General features: G+C 39.1%; 1 protein-coding gene across 4 annotated transcripts in view; it reads right to left on the reverse strand.

The window, feature by feature from the left end:
• The window catches only part of LOC140463907 (myosin-10), a 154775-nt gene that overhangs the window by 44364 nt on the left and 89949 nt on the right, over positions 1 to 20462 (reverse strand). For all 4 annotated transcript variants that reach the window (XM_072558375.1, XM_072558373.1, XM_072558372.1 and 1 more), the window contains 9 exons: positions 17839 to 17902; positions 17100 to 17198; positions 15722 to 15865; positions 11580 to 11675; positions 10210 to 10328; positions 9974 to 10126; positions 5341 to 5514; positions 4125 to 4298; positions 1244 to 1358 (listed from right to left, as the gene is read on the reverse strand). In XM_072558375.1, coding sequence (XP_072414476.1) covers positions 1244 to 1358; positions 4125 to 4298; positions 5341 to 5514; positions 9974 to 10126; positions 10210 to 10328; positions 11580 to 11675; positions 15722 to 15865; positions 17100 to 17198; positions 17839 to 17902 — 1138 coding nt within the window. The remainder of the gene's footprint in view (positions 1 to 1243; positions 1359 to 4124; positions 4299 to 5340; positions 5515 to 9973; positions 10127 to 10209; positions 10329 to 11579; positions 11676 to 15721; positions 15866 to 17099; positions 17199 to 17838; positions 17903 to 20462) is intronic.

Raw genomic sequence — 20462 nt, forward strand, 5'->3', positions numbered from 1 at the left:
GAACAAACAAGCTCCTGAAATTCTGGTTCCGGCAGTGTCTCTCTAGGATACCCTCAAACTAACTCAACAACTTTTGGACGTGTCTCTCTCTGGACACCTTTCATTGTTATACTGCTGTTTAACATGAAATACAAACCCTAAATTCTAATGCCTAAGAGCAGATGGGGATGGGTTAGTTCTGTGAAGGTCTTTTTTTTAAAAATTAAACTACACAGGTCAAAGTAATTTTGAATGTTAACTTCAGTTCATCCAAGACCAGCAATGCAGCTGAACAGCTAGCAGGAACCCCTGTTGGTGTTAATGAATAAAACATTTACACTGTTCAGTTCATGACAGGTTAAATTAACTCAAAAGCTGTTGGTTTAGTTTTGACTTCAGACAGAGGATTCAAGGTCACAATTCAGAAGAACCCAGAATTCAGTTAGAAGAACAGCTTTTCCTCTAAAAAGGAGGACGGAATTTTTCCACCAATCACTATAGTGTTTGCGTCTCTCATGTTCACATTGGGAGAGTTTATATAGAAGTCTTCAAAATTTTAATACTGTGTACATTCATTGGACTCTGCAAGGAATTAACTGTCTCTACTATCCAAGGGAAAAAGAAAAAAAAAAGGTGAAAATTAGTTAAATGAAAAGATATTAAAAAAAGAGATTGGAATCATATTTTGCTGAAGTATTTTTGAAAGCTAGGATTGGAAACAGATTGAAATTTTGGTTGGATGTTTGTGATAAGATCATTCTAATTTGTCTGCTATAAACACAATTACTTTGTCGCTTTCTTCAGCGATGACCTTATGTTCTATTATTAAAGAACATACGTAACATCCTGTGATTGTGTTTCACTGATTAACCACTATGGTAACCAACTGCGAAAATTAAATATACTCCATCAAGCCAAGTTTCATTCCAGAGTTCTTTCTTGTCGAGTATTAGAGATCATAAAATGCACTGAATTGTTAACCTCTTGTTTCATCATGGCAAGGTTTGCGAACAGTAAAAAAAATATAAACCAACAGGTTCCAGACTTCCTGATAGTAAATAAATGGTTTTGCTGGCTTAAAAACAAACTGAAGCTAAAACCGTCTCACCTCAACACCCCAAGTACAAATAACTTCAACAAGTTCTCAATATTGCTGAAAGATAAAGATAACTGAACATTTCCGCATCACTTCCACTGTCTTTCAGCAAGCTCTGGGTAAATATCTGCACAATTGAGACATATATAAAATAAATAATTTACAAACCATCTTTCCATAACTCTGCCACAAATTTGTCCATTGATTGATGCAGGAGCGTGGCAACATTGTCATTGAGTGGGTCCATGTTTTTCAGAAGCCATTCATCTGCCTTGTAATCCACCTAGTGCCAAAAGGTTGAAAGATTACAGAGTACTTGTGGTACATGAAAAAATATCAATTACATTTTGACAGCAAATCATGTGATCCCACTTCAATGAACTTTAAAGACTCATTGAATTCCATTTGTGATTCAGTTCCATTTGATACATTAATCAAATTTTAAAAAAGTTTGCTCAGCAAACTCAGATGGGATTCAGCGTTTCGGAACAACAACAAACAGAACCCCAGATGATTAATTGCTCAATATCATACTGCTGTCTGAGGTGGCCGGCGGCCTTATTCCCTACACGTTAGGATGGTGACTAGACTTTAAATTGAATACAATTAGCTGTAAAGCTCTTGGAAATGTCTGGCAGTGTTGCGATTTTGAAGATTTGTAGCTCAGATTGCGGATCACATTCTAAAGTTTGTTCACTGAGTTATTGGGTTTGTTCAGATGTTTCATCACCATGCTAGGTAACATCAGCGAGTCTCCTATGAAGCACTGGTATTCTGTCTCGCTTGCTGTGTCTTGGTCTATTGTGGTGGGCGATATCACTTCAAGGTTTTATTTGAGGAGTTGTTAAATCTATAAGTTTGTTCATTGTGTTCCAGTTTGAATGTCAGGCCTCTAGGAATTCCTGTGCGTCTTTATTTAACCTATAAAATACCCTGCAAGAAACATTACATTGGACAGACAGGCAGGAAACTAGTCACCAAAAGACATGACCATCACTGACTCACACACACGGGAATTTGTAGAGTCCTGGCATTCAAACCAGAACTCCATTAACATACATATCAATTTGGACACCATTTACCAACCTCTCAGGAAAAGAGCCCAAAGTGCTACTACCCACTACAACAGACCAAGACAGATAAATAGCAAGTAGGACAGAACATCAGCACTTCATGGAAAGTACTGTTCCCTATCATGGTGACAAAATATCCGTGAACAAATTTACCAGTTCAGAAAGCAAATTTACAACCAGTTGGTGAAAAAGTGATAAATAAACGCAAGCATTTCCATTTCTTTTCCTTACAATTCAAGTATCGTACCAAAATAGTTGACACTTTCCATGCCTTCAATTCAGTTTTCCTAGAGATAGTAGTGGCAAAACAAATGCTTTTACATAACCATGTCTACTTTAATCATTTAAAAAAAATTGAAAAAGCTACAAGGCCAGTTACTTCAAAACTCACCAGGAACCATGCTAATGGATGATAAGAAGTAAAGGATTAAAAGATAAAACACCAAAGTCAAAAAATAAAAAGGTATCAATTTACAACAGATTAGCATATTCAGTGACTGTTCTTGCCAAGAGTTAGAGGATACAGCTTCATAACAGCCAAAGCATCGCTAAAGTGCAAAAAGGTACACCATTTGGAAAAAGATATTCCCTGTATGAGTTATATGCATTTTACATGTCTATTATAGACTCTTAAAATGCCAGATTGAAAACAAGTGGAGAAAAACCCTTCCAACTTAAAATTATTGGAAGCAGCCTCAGATATTGCTTGTAATTTGTGAATGACTACTCATGAAGATTCTGTTGCTATCACTGAGCGGAATGGAAAAAGGGTAGGGTTAAATGGGTTGAAGTTCCTCCTTTCTGAAAAGAAAAGCTTTTGATTTGTCCTTAAAAAGGATGCCAACAAGCTACAGTTCACAAAAGCAAGCATTCCACTTGTTTTCCAGCTTCTTTCTCTGGATATTCTGCTAGATATTAAAATTGTATTCACATTCAAAAACCAAGAGGTGCACGCAAAATAATCAAGAGACTTCATGGATGCAGAATGAGTAGTTCTTGTGTAGCACAGATTTAAATGAGTTGCTTTGTTTCAATGATGTGCATCCCATTCACTATAAATCAGGCAAGTCTGGCTGTACGTAACTTAAAGCAAATTTTCCATGGCTGTGCTACAAACACCAAATGGTTCTAACATACCACAATAAAAGTGGTTGAACCACCAGATTTAAAGCACCTCATTTTATTCATCTAACATAGTTAAAATACTACAAAGAAATTGAATATCTATTAGAAAATTTAGTAACAGATACAGTAATTATTACTATTTTAAATGTTCCAATTTTGTAACATCCCATAAACCCACTTTTGGAAAAGGCAAATTCAGAAAAACAGGTTGCCTCATGAAAATCCCACAGCATGCAGATAACTCCCAGCTTGTGGTTGTAACCAAGGCAGGGGGAATAGCTTCCACTTCAAGACCCCAACAGCAACTGCTGGAAGCTAACGATCCTGATTCTGTGGGTGGGAGTTTGACCCCACTCACTCAGGTTGGTTTTATTGCTGCAACTTAAAATACCCAAAGCTTCACATTGTTCATCTTAAGACTCCTGGAACCTGTGCTGCAATCTCTAAGAGAAACTAGGAGAGAACACACCTCTTACAGCCACAGCACTGTCACACTGAACATCTGTAGTCATCTCAGGTGGAGAAAGCATAAAGATAGAACCAAAAAGAACATGAAAGCTTGTTTTTTTCCTACACTGAGCACAAGTGGATAATACTGCTTATTTCTCTGTATAACCACTGGGTAAGTCACTGAATATGCCATGGCTCCATTGATCTTAATCACTTATTTGCTACATAAGTTTGTCAGTGGCAAAAATATCAATTTAAATGAGGCCATTAGTCTTACTGCATAAACTGGCTTCAAATGCCCAGTTCAAAATTTTGAATTGTTTTGAATGATGAAGAATGAGAACAAAAAAAGACTAACATTACAGACCCATTGTAAATAACATTCTATTCAATAGACATACCTTGCCCGCGTAGTGAATAATGCAGAAGTCGGCCTTATCTTTGAGCTGCCTTGGCTTTTGGAATTTTGAGTGTGTACCCTGCTCTTGGCTCAGCTTCTCCACAAACGTCTTATCCGTAGCCTTAGGAAACCAACATTCCTCATCCAACAAAGCCAGCACACCAGGAGGATTTGCCTGGTATAACAAGGAGTTTATGAATTGAAGTGTTTTATGTCCAAACATCTCAATGGATTAGTGTTTACTCAATCTACACCGCACCATCCACCCGCCCCCAAAAACAACTATTCTCTATTGGTTCAATACATTAATGCTTTGAAGTGCTGTGAAGTACTTTGAACTTCCTACTATCTAAAAAAATTTTGGAAGAGACAGAAACAGGTAACATTTTTGCCCCAGATATTTAAAAAATATGCATATGGTATCCTGATAGCATTCTAGGACAGATGCAGCACCTAAGAGTGAATGTTGAATCTCAACAAGTGAGTTGCTTTTTGTCAGTCTTGTACCACCAAAAGAGATGTGCAAGCTGAAAAAGGTTCTGAATAGGGATTTTTAAAAAAACTCATAGGATTATGGACATAGTTGGCTAGACCAGTATTTATTGCCCATTCTTAACTGCCCAGAGGGCAGTTAAGAGTCAATCTAATCACATTGTTGTGGGTCTGCAGTTACATGTAGGCCAGACCAGGCAATGATGGTAGATTTCTTTCTGTAAAATAAGGATAATTTGTGAACCAGATGGGATTTTCAGACAACTGGCAACAATTTTCTGGTCAGACTCGAAATTCCAATTTTTCATTGATTTCAAACTCCATCATCTGCAATTCAAACCCGGGTCACCACATTCCCAGAATCAACAGTCTAGTAACACCACCACTTGGCCATCACAACCTCAAAAAGGAATATTTTAATTTCTAAAAAGTAGTCCCAGATAATAGAACTTCAAATCTCCCCTCTTATCTTGTTCATCAATTGTTTGGAAACCCTATCCCAAGCTTATCTTTTCTCTCTGCAAGAAAACTGCCCTTAATCTCTTCCAGCAAGCTTTTGGTCAATCATTTCATTGATTTTTCTCCCACCTTATGAGCAGTTCTGAGTTTTATGTCAAAGCTAATTTAAATGAAAGTTTTACCATTAGCAAAGTCAGTATGTTACAATAAAATGTCTGTAATGGTCACTAAATTACTCAGTCAAAACAGAACTGTTATATTCTTACAGGTCTCTCTATGAGGTCAATGCATGGCTGCAGATCCAGGCCAAAGTCAATGAAATTCCACTCAATGCCTTCTCGCTGATATTCCTCTTGCTCCAAGATAAACATTGTGTGGTTAAACAGTTGCTGCAACTTTTCATTGGTGTAGTTGATGCAGAGTTGCTCAAAAGAATTTAACTGTAATGATAGGAACAACTTGTCATGTAAGCAGGAGTAGACAAAAATAAAAGTCAGCCAACAAAGCCTGGTCTATCATACAATTAAATCATGATCGTTAATTTACATTAAAGCACAGTGAAGTGCAATCTCCAGAAATCTATTGACAGCTTGAACATGCTTAATGACTGTACATCCACACTTTGAGGCTGGTGAGTCTTTGGAATTCTCTACCCCAAAGTGAAGAAATAGCCCTTCATCTGTCTTAAACAGTATATTGCTTATCCTGAGATTGTACCTCCTGATTTTAGTTTTAACAGCCAGTGGAAACATTATCTACATCTATCCTGTCATTGCCTAGAAGGATTAAGTTTCAGTGAGATCACGTCATTCTTTAAAAAAAACTCTAAACGCAGTTTCCTCAGGCTACCCAAAAGACAACACTGTCATCCCAGGGATTATTCTGGTCAACTTTTGAGCATCCTCTATGATTGGTAGATATTTCCTTAGATAAGGAGACTAAAACTGTACACAATACTCTAGACACAGTTCAACAAGGCTTTACATGATTGCAGCAAGACAGCTTTTCTTCTTAAATCCCCTTGCAAAGAATTCAACATTTGCTTTCCTTTACAAAGGTCACACCTGCACACTTTTTGGTAACTCAAGGATCCCCAGGTCCCTTTTAGAAAAATATTACTACAAGCCCCCATAACCAAATCAGCTCTGGCCTTAACATTGATCTTAGCAGTACCCCAACACTAACAGTCTGCTCCCCTGAGAATAGGAGCAAGTGAAGACTGCAGATGCTGGAGATCAGAGCTTAAAAATGTGTTGCTGGAAAAGCACAGGTCAGGCAGCATCAAAGGAATAGGAGAATCGATGTTTCGGGCATAAGCCCTTCTTCAGGAATGAGGAAGGTGTGCCAAGCAGGTTAAGATAAAAAGGTAGGGAGGGGGGGCTTGGGGGAGGGGCGTTGGAAATGCGATAGGTGTGAGGAGGTTAAGGTGAGGGTGATAGGCCAGAGGGGGTGGGGGCGGAGGTCGGGAAGATTGCAGGTCAAGAAGGTGGTGCTGAGTCTGAGGGTTGGGACTGAGATGGGGGGGGGGGGGGGGGCAAGTGAGGAAGCTGGAGAAATCTGCATTCATCCCTGGTAGTTAGAGGGTTCCTAGGCGGAAGATGAGGTGCTCTTCCTCCAGACATCATGTTGCCATGGCCTGCGATGGAGGCGGCCTTGCGCCTGCATGTCCTTGGTGGAGTGGGAGGGGGAATTAAAAAAGGTGTTCAGCCACAGGGCGGTTAGGTTGGTTGGTGTGGGTGTCCCAGGAGTGTTCTCTGAAACTTTCCGCAAGTAGGCGGCCTGTCTCCCCAATGTATAGGAGGCCACGTCGGGTGCAGCGGATGCAGTAAATGATGTGTGTGGAGGTGCAGGTGAATTTCTGACTGATATGGAAGGATCCCTTGGGGCCTTGGAGGGAAGTGAGGGGGTGGTGTGGGCACAAGTTTTGCATTTTTTGCGGTTGCAGTGGAAGGTGCCGGGAGTGGAGGTTGGGTTGGTGGGGAGGTGGGGGGTGGATCTGACGAGGGAGTCACAGAGGGAGTGGTCTTTCCAGAACACTGAGGGTGGAGAGGGAAATATATCCTTGGTGGTGGGGTCTGTTTGGAGGTGGTGGAAATGATGAAGGATGATACGATGTATCTGGAGGTTGGTGGGGTGGTAGGTGAGGACCAGTGGGGTTCTGTTCTGGTGGCGATTGAAGGGGTGGGGTTCAAGGGCGGAGGAGCGGGAAGTGGAGGAGATGCAGTGGAGAGCCGCACCTTCAGTCGAGTCGGTTTATAGTAAATGTCCGGTTTTGAGTCGGTCATCAGAGATAGAAATGGAGGGGTCTAGGAAGGGGAGGGAGGAGTCCGAGAGTCCAGGTAAATTTGAGGTCCTCCCTCCCCTTCCTACACCTCTTCATTTCTAATCTCGGACGACCAACTCAACACGGACGTTTACAATCAACCGACTGACTCCCACAGCTACTTAGATTACACCTCCTCCCACCCTGCCCCCTGTAAGAACGCCATCCCATATTCCCAATTCCTTTGCCTTCACCATATCTGCTCCCAGGAGGACCAATTCCAATATGGAACAACCCAGATGGCCTCCTTCTTCAAAGACCGCAATTTCCCCCCAGGCGTGATCAATGATGCTCTCCAACACAGCTCCTCCACTTCCCGCTCCTGTGCCCTTGAACCCCGCCCCTCCAATCGCCACCAGGATAGAACCCACTGGTCCTCACCTACCACCCCACCAACCTCCAGATATATCGTATCATCCTTCATCATTTCCACCACCTCCAAAACAGACCCCACCACCAAGGATATATTTCCCTCTCCACCCCTATCATTGTTCCAAAAGACCACGCTCTCCGCGACTCCCTCGTCAGATCCACACATCTCTCCTCCACTCCCGGCACCTTCCCTGCAACTGCAAGACATGCAAAACTTGCGGCCACACCTTCCCCCCTCACTTCCCTCCAAGGCCCCAAGGGATCCTTCCATATCCGTCACAAATTCACCTGCACCTCCACACACATTTACTGCATCCGCTGCACCCAACGTGGCCTCCTATACATTGGGGAGACAGGCCACCTACTTGCGGAACGTTTCAGAGAACACCTCTGGGACACCCGCACCAACCAGCCCAACTGCCCTGTGGCTGAACACTAATTCCCACTCCCACTCCACCAAGGACATGCAGGTCTAAGGCCTCCTCCACCGCCAGACCATGGCAACACAACATCTGGAGGAAGAGTGCCTCATCTTCTGCCTAGGAACCCTCCAACCACAAGGGATGAGTGCAGATTTCTCATTTCCCCTCTTCCCCTCCCCCCCCCCCCCCAACCCTCAAACTCAGCACTGCCTTCTTGACCTGCAATCTTCTTTCCGACCTCTCCGCCCCCATCCCCTTTCCAGACTATCACCCTCACCTTAACCTCCTTCCACCTATTGTATTCCCAGCACCCCTCCCCATACCTTTTATCTTAGCCTGCATGGCACACACATTCCTGAAGGGCTTATGCCCGCAACGTCGATTCTTCTGTTCCTTTGCTGCCTGACCTGCTGCGCTTTTCCAGCAACACATTTAAGCTACCCTGAGAATGACCAGTTTATTCCTACTGCTTTTGACAAAACTATATCCATTTTGTTAATTACCCACAATGCCACATGCTCTAATTCTATTAACCCCATCATGAGATTTTTGAATATCCAAATTGACCACTATCCATGGATTCCCATTTACTTGTACGATAGTATATCTACAAAAAAAAAATTCAATAAAAAGTTGATAAAATGCTGTACATTGACAAAAGTGACTTCACTGCTTAAACTTTCATCTTTAAATGTCCAGTTGTCATACCCTGCACATATTCTAATATTTTTTCAACTAGTGACATCAGGCTAACAGGTCTACAATTCTCCATTCTTTCTCTTGTTAAATAATGGTTGCATTTGCATCTTTCCAGAATCCCATAGAAATTTAAAAGAACCACCAAATGCATTAGTTCACTCTCCTTCAATACTCTGGATGTAGATATCAGGTCCAGGGAAGTTATCAGCCTTCAATTCAGTTAATTTTTACCCCCAAGTACTTAGTCTTTATAATTATTAAATTTCTTCCAATTCCTTAGTTTCCCAAATTCATTGGTGACCTAGTATTTCTGGGAAATTTTCTGTCTTCCACAGGTGAAGATAGGCAAAGAACAAACTGATTTAATTTCGGTCATTGCTTTATTCTCCACTATACATTCTGCTGTAGCACGTGAACAAGTCTCACATTAAATTGAAAGAAACTCACTCAAGGGTACCAATAAGTTACAAAATGGAAAAAAAGTTGCTAAGAATGCAGACAAATACCAAACGCTATGGTACAGGACCATGCCAGTCATAGATTTTCATTCAACTACATTGGATGAAATTCTGTTGTCACTGGATTTATCAATTTTAAAATTAAAATTAAAAGTAGTCTTGAAGTATAGTTAATTCTCTCTTATGCACTCTTCTTCCCACTAGCCTAAACTGCCCTCAAGCCTTTTTCCATTCTTGGCTGCACGTTAGTCTTGCTCTCAAAGCACCTACTAGATATGTTATACAGTGTGAACTGTTCATTTGAATGCTTTAAGACTAAATACTTTCCAGCCATGCACAGGTGGCAATCTTAAAATTGGACAACTCACAAATAACTTACGTGGCCGTGGTTACATACTGCATACAGGAAATAGCACTCAAATAGCCATTGCTCACAGTCCTTTTCCCACCATGATCAATTGCTAACTTTCTCAATGTCTGCTCGAGCTCAGTTAGGATCATGTTGAGATCTGCATGACCTAACTTAAAAATCAGTCACGAATACTGCTTGATGACTATCTGGACTCTACTGGGAAACACCAAAGTTAGGCAGAGCCAGGATTACACAAAGTAATTATAGACTTACTTCAAAGATTTCAAAACCAGCAATATCCAAAATGCCGATGAAAGAAGCTCCCTGCCGTTTTGTCCTATCCAAAGCTTTGTTAATGCGGTGAACAAGCCAACGAAAGAGACGTTCATACGTAGCTTTTGCTAAAGCTTCAATTGCAAAGTCAGCCTTAAACAAAAATAAATAATAAATAAATTTATAGCAGTGAAAAAACTTCAATTCATTTTTAGTGCTGCAAGCCACAGTCATACCTGCTCTTTGGTCTGTGCCTTCTGAACATAATCTCGACCGACTTTGATACGTGGTGTGAGAATAGCACGAGTAAATTCCATCACATTCATTCCCAGCAGGTGACAGAGTTTCTGAGCAGCTTTACAAAAAAAAAGTACAGATTACTGAATGATCTCTTAACAAATGGCTTCATTTTCCACTTTACTGGATTTTTAGCAGGCATGGAGAAAAACAATTCCACAAAATTGAGCAGCATTTGTATATCGATTCAATGGTGAACAACTTTGATAACTGGATCAATGCCTCAGTTTGTTCTATTATTTTTTAATATAGAAGGCAAATCACAAAAAGCAGCTGAGTCCTCTGAAGGATCAGAGACATCAATTCTCTCTATTAACATGCCAAGTATTTTCAGCATTTCTGTTCTTATCACAGAAGTGAGTTAGTTGGTCGATAGAGCCAGCCTCCCCAAGACAGAGGAACTCCTGTAGATAGGTCTGAAGTAGAAATACATACACAGAATACACATTTGTGTTCCAACCCCACAAATGCTCATCTCAAATTGCCTCTTGGGTATTAAATAACTGAATTGTAAAAGGAGTAGCTGTCGTGATTCCATGCCCATTATTCATACTTTTTGTTTTGCAACTCGTAAGGTTGAGGAGGAGAAGGTCTACACAAGTAAATACCATGGAATACTGTGCCACAAGATGCAGGTGAGGTAAATGTTACTGCATCAAAATTAACATGCCCTTACAAGGTGAACAAATTCGCTGCTTTTGAACACTTTAACAAAGAAGAGAGAAACAAATCTGCTCTACCAACATTACAATACATTTGATATTTTTGTGCAATTTACAATTACTTTCTAGGCTCCAAATAACCTTGTTAGACTGCATGCAATTTGAAAAAAATTCACAAATAGACTACTTAGTGTAAAAATCTGCAAACATCAAAACAACAAACTAATGTGACTTATGGTCTAAAGTCCCTTGAGGGGGTTGGAGGGAGGAAGGGAAGTTATTGTTAAATGAAGCCCAGTTTAGGCAGTTAAACAGCCAGCATGGCAGTACTGCAATGGCCACAGCTAGGCTAGAAAAAGAAAATTAGCTTTGGTTGATCTGTGGAGGAATCTAATATTACACTAACTAGCTGCAACTTCATGCCCTCAAGCCTACAAATAGGCCATTGCTCACAGTCCTTTTCCCACTATGATCAATTGCTAACTTTCTCAATGTCTGCTCGAGCTCAGTTAGGATCATGTTGAGATCTGCATGACCTAACTTAAAAATCAGTCACATATACTGCTTTAGATCCACTTCTAAAAATTGTGTTAAACAAAAAAAAAGTGGCATAATACACAAACTGGTGTTATAAACTGATAGCTTACCAGTGTTGTCTGGCATAGATGCTTGGTCTGTATTCCTTTCCTTCTTGAAGACTATGTTACCAAACTGCAGTACTGATGAAGCTACTTTCAACATTGCTAGAAGGTAACATAATAGTTAGAACAATTAATAAGAACGTCTCTTGTCCAAACCATCATGCTATAAAAGAAATTTAGATCTTTGTAGTAAAAGATGGCATAATAATATTCACCAGGCTTCAGAGTTGTCTAGTCTGAAAATCTTTTCCAGCATTTTCCTGGGTTCAGCTCCTCAAACCAATTATGGCCACTTTAAACTAAATCATGATATAGTTGCAGCTAACACTGCAAACCCCAATTCAAATTTTACACAGAGCAAAACAATCCAACTCAAAATTACACTGGAGAATGCAAAATCAAGTATAAAAGATCAAAGCTTTCTGAAAGTAGGGGGAGCAGGATCCTTGCATGGAAACCAAGGCAGGTTACATTTACACAGCTACACTGATGCTAAACCAGCTTTATGAATGCACCTTTAACTAAACAAAATTAATACCACACAAAGTTTGGAAACTTAAGCCCTTTTTAAGGCTCCTTGATGACTTGAAATATTGTCAAGTATGACATAGCCGAAGCAACAGGTAGAGCATATACTTAACATTCAATCCTAGGAATTCATACAGAAATGCATAGCAATTCAAAAATAATGTGACACTGATACACCAGCATAAGGCCAAAGAATGAGAACATCCATAGAAAGGTTACAGCATGTGCACATTGCACCTGCTCAGCTGGAATTAAACTTGCGGCCCATTCTAATCCATTTTCCAACATTTGACTGGTGGTCTTACAGCCCTTCAGGTGCAGACGGATTCCTTTTTAAAAATCAACTACCAATTTTCTTTTGGTGAGGGGTGAGCTTTTCCTCATGTGCCTTCAAATTCTTCTGCCTATCACCTTTAAATCTGTCCCCATTAATTGACTTCTCTACCTGTCCTGTCCACTATCCAAACCTCTCATGGGAGGTGGAAAAAAAAATCAGGTCACCCCTCAGCCTCCTCTCATGCAAGGACAACCACCATAGCATATCCAGCCTTACCTCAAATCTGCAATTTTCAAATCCTGGCAACATTCCTGCAAACCTCCCCTATATTCAAAGCAATTATGCCTTCTCTAAGATGGTGAGCAGAACCATAGACAAGATTCCAGCTGTGACCTAATGTATTCCAGTATTATCCCACAGCCTTGTTATTCCTGGCTCAACAAAGGAAAACATCCCACATGTATTCCCTTGCTTTATTTCCCTTGCCCTCAAATGCATAACCTTGTACTTTTCTGGATTGAATTCCATTTGCCATTTTTCCATCCACTCAAAAGATATCATCCAGCTGGAACAGTACCCTCTTTACTAGCAATTGCCTTGCCAACTTGTGGCATCTACAACTTTCCAAATCATGCTTCACAGTGAAAATCATTAGTATATACCATAAACAAGAGACCCACAGAACACTGGACCACCACTGGAAGCTGTATTCCATATGCAGAAACATCTGCAAAAGCAGTGAACAATTTTGGATCCAATTCACCATATTCCCCTGTAATCTAAAGGGCTAGATATAAAGACCATGGAAGCAGAACCACATTCTGCTGTTCAGAGACTGAATGTACTAGGGGAACTAAATCTAGCCAAATTTACAAGATTGATCTCAGAGGTTGTCACCTATATACTAAACAAGAGTAGTACTGTAAACTGCTGGCACTTTAATAGTGGAACAAAAAAAAACGCTTCAAAAAAAGTAACATTCTGAATGGAAACTATTAATACTGATGTATTACAAGATTAAAGCTTCATTAATCAAAAGATCTTGCATTGTACTGAAACTACATCTTAAGCTGACCCAATTGCCTTTAATTCAATGGTATTGACTGTTTAATAAACAAAGTGCCAATTCACAATTGCTAATGTTTGGTATCATCTTTGAGAGCAACGCATTCACTCAAATGCTATTTTGCAACCCTTGGTAGACAGTAAACATTAGTTCAATTCCCAATCAAAATTGTATTGAAGAGACCAATCAACATTAATGTTTTTTTATTGCAATTCCTTACAGTTAATTATTCTGTAATTACTACAGCCATGACAACATTTCACTGTTTTGTAGCTTAGAGCACAAATACAGAAACAGAAAAAATCAGAACTTTAAACTGAAATGTGATTAATATTTGCTGGGTGACTATAATGACAAGTTCATGTTTGGATAGGATTTCAGACTTAAAGTGAAAGAACTGGTTGTTTTATTTTAAACATGAAACAGCCATCCAGTCCAAGTCTTGGCTTTAAGACAGCATTCCATTTCCAGTTCACTTTCATCAATTTGACATTGGATGACTTTTACAGAACAAAGTTGGGCTAATTGAACATACTCCATGTCAATTTTATACTCAGGAGTAAATGCAGTGGGAAATATGCTTAGTAAGGTTATGACCACTGGAAAGAGATTTACATGTTAATTGCTTCTCAAAACCCATTCAATGAGGAAAATTTGTCCAGTTGACAAGAACCACCTGACACTGATTATGAACATATTCCTGAAAAACACCAGAAAAAAAAGTGATAGATATTAAAGCCTGTTTGAGTATTAAATATACAGTCTGATGTACCTGTTAAATTAAAATTGTTCAGAAATTTCAAAATTCACAGGATTAGGACATTGTACTAAAACTGGAATTGCATTTTTCACAACCACATTGTGAATTTATGTAACCAAACTGGAAAAAGACATGAAAAACAAGAAAATCTCCAAATAAAGTTCACCGACTAAAACAGAAAATGTAACAAAGTCTCACTTTTTTAAAATTCTGAGACAGACTTACTTTTGATGATTTAGCAAAAGAAATGCTTCTAATATCAGTAATGGCGACCTCTCAGAAAGCTGCCCACAAATATTAAATGATTCCTGGTGTTAATCTAGCACCAGATTCCAGTTAAGGACATCCCCAGGTATCAGCTACAGTAATGTTAAAGTTGGGTAAGCAACCAGACTGAAGAATTCCCACAAGTTATGAACTAAAATATAAACATTTTACAAATATAAATTTTACAGTGAGCAAAACATTTGACCAACATTGTGGGATTAAAATATAAAGTGAGATTTTAAAAAAAGTTAAGTACATGGAATCATACTTGAAATTGGAAATTCTGAATGTAAAATTAAAGGGTCAAATGTTTAAGTGCCTCATTCTGTAATGTTCAATCGTTCCCAAAAGGGACTTAAAAAAATCAACTACATAAAAATGGAAATTCTGATCAGTTCAGTGATTTGCAATGTTTAAGATTCATTCACAGGATGAGGGCCTCCCTGGTTGTTCCAGCATTTACTACCCATTTCTAATTGCCCAGAGGGCAGTTAAGAGTGGAATACATTGCAGTCACACAGAGCAGATGACAGTTTCCTTCCCTAAAGGGCATGAACCAGATGAGTTTTTTCCAACAATTGATAAAAGTATTAGTGGTCACCATTAGACTCAATTTCCGGTTTTTCTTTGCATTCAAATTCCACCATCTGTTGTGGGTCCCTGGATCAACAGTTCAACTATACTACTACCAGCTCATTGCCCTCCCCTTAATGGTCTAAAAGCATGGGAAGTCCTTCGGTACCTTAAAAAGGAAGGAGAAATTAGAATAAAAAACACTGAGAAAGGTGAATAAGCCATACATGAACAGATTTAAGATTGACAACTAAAGGTAACTTAAATAGGGATGTTCAAGTCCTCCCAAAACTTCCCCTTCCCTCTCCATGCAGTCTTACAACCACTTTATCTAAAGGATGATTTGACCGACTGATTGTATTTGCCCCTTTAACTGCACAGGCTGATTTCTGAAATATCAAATACTGTCAATTTTGCTGCCATGCTTGTTGTAAGATCAAGGCCACTGGTCAGTTCAGATGGACCAGAAGCCTTTGAAAAATGGTTTCTGTATTTGTGAACCATCCACCATACAATATTGCCCCATATTATGAATTTTCCCCATTTTCTGGTTAAAATTTAAGCACAATAATAAATACCTCAAGGCTCTATTTTCTCACCCTTTGAGAGCAGAATCCCATTAATCTTACGAATTTTTGTATGTTGATTGACTAAATATGGCAAAGATACCAACTTACACAAAATTTCCTCATGTGAAAAACCCATGATGTGCATTGCCTCCATGGTTTCTTGGAAGTTATCTTTTTCCTGCTGTCCAGGGATAGGGACATAACCATTGGATAGGAAACGGTAACTATTAAATCCTTCAAGCAACAAATCAGCTGTGTATTTAAAAAAAAAGTTCCATTATAGGTTTCTTATTTAAAAATTGATACGTGCACAAGAAATAAAATTACATTGTAGAAAGCAAGACTTTAGATCCTACAGAAAACAAGGGAAGGGCATCAGTGCATCAAGGAGGGAGGGTCAGATGCAAAAGTGAAGATCCAAAAAGTTATGAATTACAGGAATCAGATTTAAGGCTGATAATTAAAAGGACAGCCTCAAAAGCAGTACATAGTTTCATCTGCAAAGTCTCCCTTCTATCCACAACCCTTCTTTTCCAGCCACATTTCCTAAAAGGAGACACTTTTGCAGGTTATACTTGTTTGCATTTGTGAAACCAGTAAGCAGTCACCTTTATAATAGCCGTGCCAACCTGCTTCAAACACAATTGAACATTAACGTGTTTGACTAGAGAAGTCAGAACAGAATAAAAATGTTCAGTTAACAAACTCTTTATAGAAAGGACACGGAGTTGCAAATCAAGGGGGAAATATGGTTACTGTTCCTTTTATTTAGTAGTGGATCCTGAAGTTAAAATTGGGAATGAAAACTACTTTTTTCTGGCCTGTTATGGTTTAATGGAACACTGGTCATTCTTCCACACAATAAGCAGCGAGGTGGCAAACTGTACCAAAAAGACAGTATAATGCAAGTAAACTTTGCCCTACCCATTAATACCAACAGAACATGATTGATAAAAGTAAACAAAATTCTGGCAAAAGTGTGAACTTGCTGGGGCACTTGTACAATGGGTCAACACTAAACTGCTCCAGTTCCTGTCTGAATGCCAAAACATATGTAATTTAAAAACTTAGTGTTGATGCTTGCCACATTATCTGGGCAATAATGTGCAAACTAGATAACATCAACATTAATTTTATCATAAGTTGCAAAAATTCCAACTTGATTATTGTATAACCACTTAAGGCTTTAGTCTCAAGTTATGTCAAAAATTAATCCCAGATGTCTCACTTCCACTGAAGTTTGGAAGTCAACACTGCTCTGCAATCTCTGCATGCCTGAACTTAGAATTTCCAGTCTAAAATGTGGGGGAGGAAAGCAAATTGAATACAATGGAGCATGGTGAATTCTATCCAAATCCTCATATCTGACTAACTCTGCAAGGTGGGGGGGGGGGGGGGGGGGGGGGGGGGGAAGAGGAGGGGAGAAGAAGAAGAGGAAGGTGGAAACAAGAATCTCTCAACATTTTTCATTTCAGCACTAATTTACATTTGAGATGTTCTCCTGCACCACAAAGCAGCTGATAGAAAATATGGAATGTTCTTTCTTCCTTGGCCTGGCGGATTGCTCGAGATTTTTCCAGAAGATCTGGTCAAAGTCAAGGATTATTTTTAAACATTTTAACATGCTTACCAAATTTCAGGATGTCAAAGTGCTGAGGTCTTTGTAAGAATTGACAGATGACTGTCATTTACAAAAAACTTTACCTTAAATAGTGCTCATCTGGAGAGGAAGTTAGAGTATCTATTAACAAATAAAACAGTTGCAAAAAAAAAACCAAGAACTTTTAAGATGGCTGTGCGTTTGGTAAGATTTAGTTAACCTGTTATTGGAACATCTCAATCTGAGAGGGGATCTTCCTTCTATCAAATTTTCTTTGTTTCCAAATCAAACTGGACTCATTGAAAATATTGGATTAATAATTGGTTTGTGCATAAAAGAGTCTAACAAATCTAAAATGTTCATCATTCGGACCCCTGAATCTGCTTCGCCAATCAATATGACCATGCCTGGCCTTTGGTATCAGCTCCACCTTTCCGCATTATCCCCATTCATCTTCAAAATGCATCATGAATTGATAGAGAATAATCTTCCATCTCCAAAACAGTTTAATAGCATTATCCAAATATCCACAAAAAAAAAGCAAAAATCTCCAAGACAGAATATTTTTATCCTACACCTTGTACTCTAGCACCTCCCCCTCAAATACAACCAGTTATCAGGATACAGGTCTCAATGTTGGCCCCCACAATGTAACCAGTCACATCAAAGTTGATTCGGATAAACTTGCCCTACAAGAGAAAAAAATATTTAAGCATACATCCAGACTTAGCACTTTTGTAAATATCAAGTTTACATAAAATTATGCACTTGAAAATAGTAATCAGACAAAATGTTGCCAAGTTTAACGATTCCAAATAATCTTAAGCTAAGGTGCTAATGGATGTTTAAAAAACTTCACAGGTTGTCAGGTGATAGTGAAAAAACAAGACCTGCCATGAGCTGTTCAGACATTTTTCAATCTAAGTACATCAATCAATAAGTGACAAGCACATCTACAACAGAGTCAAAACCAGCGAGAAATATTTAGATTGATTTAAGGACAAAGTTTTTTTGGGGTGGTGGGGGCAGAATTGAAATTCAGCAGAAGACGACAGAATTAAAGTCGAAACCAACCCAAATTCATTAACTGTATTTCAAGCCTGTTTTCCAATGCTATAGATAATTTTGAGCTCAGTCCATCATTATAGGTCACAATGTCTTTGAAGCAACAGACATTACAATTTCTTAGCTAAAAATCAAAATCACCAAACTCAACTGACTTGGCAGCGAGAGTTATTTTCCTTTTTTAAAAAAAAAGAAGCTCAATTGTGGCCTTTTACAAGTTTAAATTCCCAATGTGAGCCTTAAACTTTTCAAAGAGCTTCTATAAAACATGCCAAGACTATCAGCAGATCATATGAATCTGTTACCAACTTTAAATCTTTGGAGAATTGCAGTCATTTCTGCACTGTAAATGGATTTTTTTATTTGAAATAACAAATCAAGATTAATCTGCAGAGATCCCAGCTGACTCTGAAGTAGTATGAATTACTGGACATACCAGAAAACTCTGTTTAAAGGAGAAAGGTGGGGGGGGGGGGGGGGGGCGGTGGGGTCAGGAAAGGAGGAGATTCTCACAGGATAATAAAAGATGGGACAGATTGCTAAGAATGAGACATGAGAAAATGGTGCCAGAGAAATGACAAAACGAGCTCCAGTAGTGAGAAAGAGAGAATCTGTGCAAAAAGTAAAAATAAAGACTGAAAAGAACTTCAACTTGGCACAAAACCCTTTTGATCATTTCATAAAATCAGTTCAAGTTTTGATTAAGTGCACATTTTTGGTTTAATTACTTGAGTGTAATAAATAATTCTGATAAAAACGAAGTTTACTCACTGGATAAACATTCCTTCAAAGTTGTTTTCGCTATGACAGTTGACAAGTTTCAAAAACAGTGTCCCATTTCACAGATGGCAAAAACGATTCCTCACAGGCCTAGTATCTTACTCCATAGCAAGTTAAATTAAATTTGCAGGCGGTCAACTCGTGCTATTTTACATATTACAGAAGCTGTTCCAGGTAGAAATCCCAGAAGTCCCTCCCCAAGAGCACCGGAGAGTCAACATAGAGTATGGACCTCAGCAATTAAAAAGGTGGTAATTCCCCACCTTCTCAAAAGGCAACTAGTCCAGCAACAAATACTAGCTTAGCAAGTCCTATTATTAAAAACAGGACATTAGATGAACAGAATGGGAAAAGAAAAATTCATTTTTTACTGCAATGATGACCAAGTGTCAGAAAATATTTTTTCTTTTCAATGGTTATAGGGGAACAAACTTGTCAAATTGAAACTCCACGAGCATGCACTGGCTTGGTTACGATTGGAAGGCTTTCCATTCTGGTTTAGGGTAGGAGCTGGAGAACAAAGTTTTAACGAGGCACAGCAAATCCTGTATCCAAGGTCACCTATTCTCACCAAAACGTAGCAATAAAAATTCAACATCTGTAGGCAAATTCCTATCTACAATTTTTAGTTTGCTTTTTAACTGATATTTTTTAAATGGACTCTATTCATGAATTTCTCATTCACAGCAGTTCCTCAGAAAATGAACACTAGCACGTACGAAGGGGCGACTATTCATTTTAAACTTAACATTTGCTTGCCAACATGTTATTGGTTTGTGAAGATAGTGGTGCTGATTTGAACATTACATGCAGCTCCATTGGGGAATGGATGTGTGCAGTTTTCACAGTCAGCTTTTTAATTACTTTCCCTCAGAATCTCAACAGTTTCCACAGTCAAGCAACCTGGTTTTTGGTTTTCATTTTAGGTAAAATTTTAACAACGCAAATGGAAAACAAGTTGGTAGCAAAACAAATGCAAATAGAATGTAATCGAAGATCCATTACGACTGTTGGGGTCACCCTTGATTGGTAGCTGAGCCCAGAGATACACCCCCAGATAGGCTGGCATTCCAGGAGCTCTCAAGGCTATCAGCGCCACCCAATTTGTTGATGTCACATTTTAGCAACCATGAGCTTACTGATAACCATATACAGATGATAGCACAGCTCTGGGATTTAAAAAATATTGACCAGGGTTCTGGGAGGAAAACTTTGTGCTGCACAATTTCAGAGACTCTAATCTCATCAACATGTAGCTATTTCCCCATGACCTGACTGAAAACCTGGTCACCCTAAACTCCACTGAGCAGTTTCATTTTGAGAATGTTGTGTTCTACACATCCACATGAATTACTGCAACAAGAGCCCACTGTGTTCAGTGCAGACTGACTTGTTCTCAGCAAT

Source organism: Chiloscyllium punctatum, chromosome 39, assembly GCF_047496795.1.
Source record: "Chiloscyllium punctatum isolate Juve2018m chromosome 39, sChiPun1.3, whole genome shotgun sequence".
Taxonomy (NCBI): Eukaryota; Metazoa; Chordata; class Chondrichthyes; order Orectolobiformes; family Hemiscylliidae; genus Chiloscyllium; species Chiloscyllium punctatum.